Below are 2,810 nucleotides of genomic sequence, written 5' to 3' on the forward strand. Positions count from 1 at the left end.
GAGGTCAATAGCAACATTCCATATTTAAACAACTACCGGGTCAATAGCAACATTCCATATTTAAACAACTACCGGGTCAATAGCAACATTCCGTATTTAAACAACTACCGGGTCAATAGCAACATTCCGTATTTAAACAACTACCGGGTCAATAGCAACATTCCGTATTTAAACAACTACCGGGTCAATAGCAACATTCCGTATTTAAACAACTACCGGGTCAATAGCAACATTCCGTACATAAACAACTACGAGGTCAATAGCAATATTGAGTAATAATATTTTAGATGTATCTTGTGTGTGTGTGTATGTTCTTTAGCGTTCGGATTTTAAAAAAATTCTTAATTTCGTGTATATTTTGATATATTTTAACATTTCATTATTTTCTTACCTATTGGATAAATTGTAATGGGTTATTTTTTTATCCTGTTTGATTTTCTAGGTCGGGAGCATTTAAAGATGCAATTCTGCAACGACACGATACCTTACTCTCGGCCGGACGACCTTCCGCAACATTCAGATATGAACGGAAGAAAACGTCGGGGAAACTTGCCAAAAGAATCGGTGAAAATCTTGAAGATGTGGTTGTACGAGCATCGATACAACGCCTATCCTTCTGACCAGGAAAAACTCGTACTCTCTAAAGAAGCCAATCTCAGTCTTTTACAGGTCTGTAATTGGTTTATTAATGCTAGACGTCGCATTTTACCGGATCTAATTCGGAAAGAGGGGCACGACCCCTTGCAGTATACAATAACAAGAAAGAGTTATTCCAACAGAAGTCAAGTGGCTAGACACAGGCAAGGAAGATCAGATAAATCTGACCACGACAAACTGGCCAAACCTCCTCAGGCTTTTTTCTCGGTGACCGATGAAAGTGACGTAGAGAGTGAAGACAGTTCGAGTGATAATTCTCCGTGTGATGCTTTGCAAGAAAGTTCAGTCTTGAAAGATTGCGACTCTCCCTTAAAGTTGACAAGACGCTGGCAACAATCTCACGAGCAAGAACTCATGAATCGAGATTGGAGAATTGACCGTTTTAATACGCAATCTTCAGTCATGAACGTGTCGCCCTCTAGTGATAACTCAGAGCTTAATCTGTCCATAAACCCTCACGGTTGTAATGAAGTTACTAAGTATGGTGCCTCGTTCCCTTCACAGGATATATTTCCAGGAAGGAAAATTCAGTTATGCGAAGTAAGAAGCGAGTCTAAGGTGTTCGATTCACCGAGATGTTCCGACACTGAGCTTAAAAAAAAACATCCACAGCCGTGGGAATCGGAGCCAAACACCCCCCCACTTACACCACCTGGTGCGCATAAAGAAGACCCATTCAGTTGCTTGTATTTGCTAGTAGACGCCGCTGTTGGCGAACTAGAAAAGCAACGGGGGCAGAATTATACCGAGTTATGATAGCGCAATCTCTTTACCCATGAAAGCTACACATCGAAAGGTGCCTTTTAAACACACAGCTACCAAACAACGAAACCCCCCCCCCCCCCATAGTGTAGTGCTTCATCGTAACTGTAGTGAACATGTATGCGGTAAGTCATTAGTACCGAAGCGAAACAAATTAGTCATAAACTATAAATTTTAATAACATTATCTGTAATTATAGCATGCAGAGACAAACTGCGTAATCTTGCTTTTGATTCGTTCATTTTCAAGATGTCACTAATCCGTACTTACGTAGTACGTAGCTTTGCCTAGAATGTCTTTACTTTTGATTTGGTTTAGACAACTAAAAACCTTGATTTCGTCTGCTTTTCGGTGAAGACACTTCAAATTAAATGTGTGTGTGAATGAAAGTATTTGTTCAATGTTGAAAACAAAACGATCCGGATCAAGACAGGTAGACCACATAGTTTTCATTCGGGTCGAGGTTAACCCTAACTATAGGTAGTACGCAGCATGAGTACTTCTGCTAAAGGTGATCCGAGATCATTGTCGATGATGTCAATGCAAAAATACTCTGTAGCTTCTGGTAAATATTGACTAGTACACGTGAACTGTGAAGTTTCAATCCGAAATGTCCTAGGGGGCGTCTCGCAACGCAATTGTGACTTTCCTAAGCATTTCTCAAAGTAATCATGACATTGAGTTGAAGTGGGTCTGAATTCGGCTATCACAGTAGGGCTAAAGCTCGTTCATGTCACCATGCATCTTGACAATCAAATTAAAAAAAAATCGAATGCATAGTAGGTGAATTATTTTGTAGTCTATTGAAATTATTGATAATTTTAACGAGAAAAAAAAAGTTTTGGAAAACTTAGTTTGCTGTTGAAATTTCAGTGTCCAGATTTTTTTTTTTAAATGTCAATTTTTAACAAAAATTTGGTTGCTCAAAGTAAAAAACAACAAAAACATATACATTTCTTAATATATTCTTTACGTTTCGATCAATTATACGTCATTATCTTAGTGAAGTAGACTTTATTCACGAAATTTATTTTTTAAAGTTTTAGCCCTCTTAAAACATTTCATGTAGTTTTTTAATATATATATATACCACACAATTGACTCATTCAGTCAAATCTTTTACGTTTAGAAGAATAAATAAAGGAGTCTGAAATATGAATCTGTACCTATGATGACTTTCATACTGCGTGTGGGATTGTTGTTAACGTATCATTTAATATCCGTTTGATTCATAACTGATGCTTTTGCTATTCTAAGGTTTGAATATTGGGGTGACATCTAGTGTTAATTTTTTCATCTCTAAAGATTGTGTGCTTTTAAGTATGGCGACACGTAGTGTTGTGCATATTAGCGAGTGTTTTATTTACCTGGTGAATATTGGTTTAAAAAAT

At 37.4% G+C, this 2,810-nt stretch overlaps 1 protein-coding gene across 1 annotated transcript; it reads left to right on the forward strand.

The window, feature by feature from the left end:
• The first annotated feature begins 447 nt into the window (after positions 1–447).
• Positions 448–2,172, forward strand: LOC106472025 (BEL1-like homeodomain protein 5). Its single transcript, XM_013932654.2, has one exon. It carries the CDS (start codon positions 460–462, stop codon positions 1,411–1,413), a length of 954 nt encoding a protein of 317 aa, XP_013788108.2. The 5' UTR covers positions 448–459; the 3' UTR covers positions 1,414–2,172.
• Positions 2,173–2,810: the final 638 nt, after the last annotated feature.

This window comes from Limulus polyphemus, unplaced genomic scaffold (assembly GCF_000517525.1).
Source record: "Limulus polyphemus unplaced genomic scaffold, Limulus_polyphemus-2.1.2 Scaffold5026, whole genome shotgun sequence".
Taxonomy (NCBI): Eukaryota; Metazoa; Arthropoda; class Merostomata; order Xiphosura; family Limulidae; genus Limulus; species Limulus polyphemus.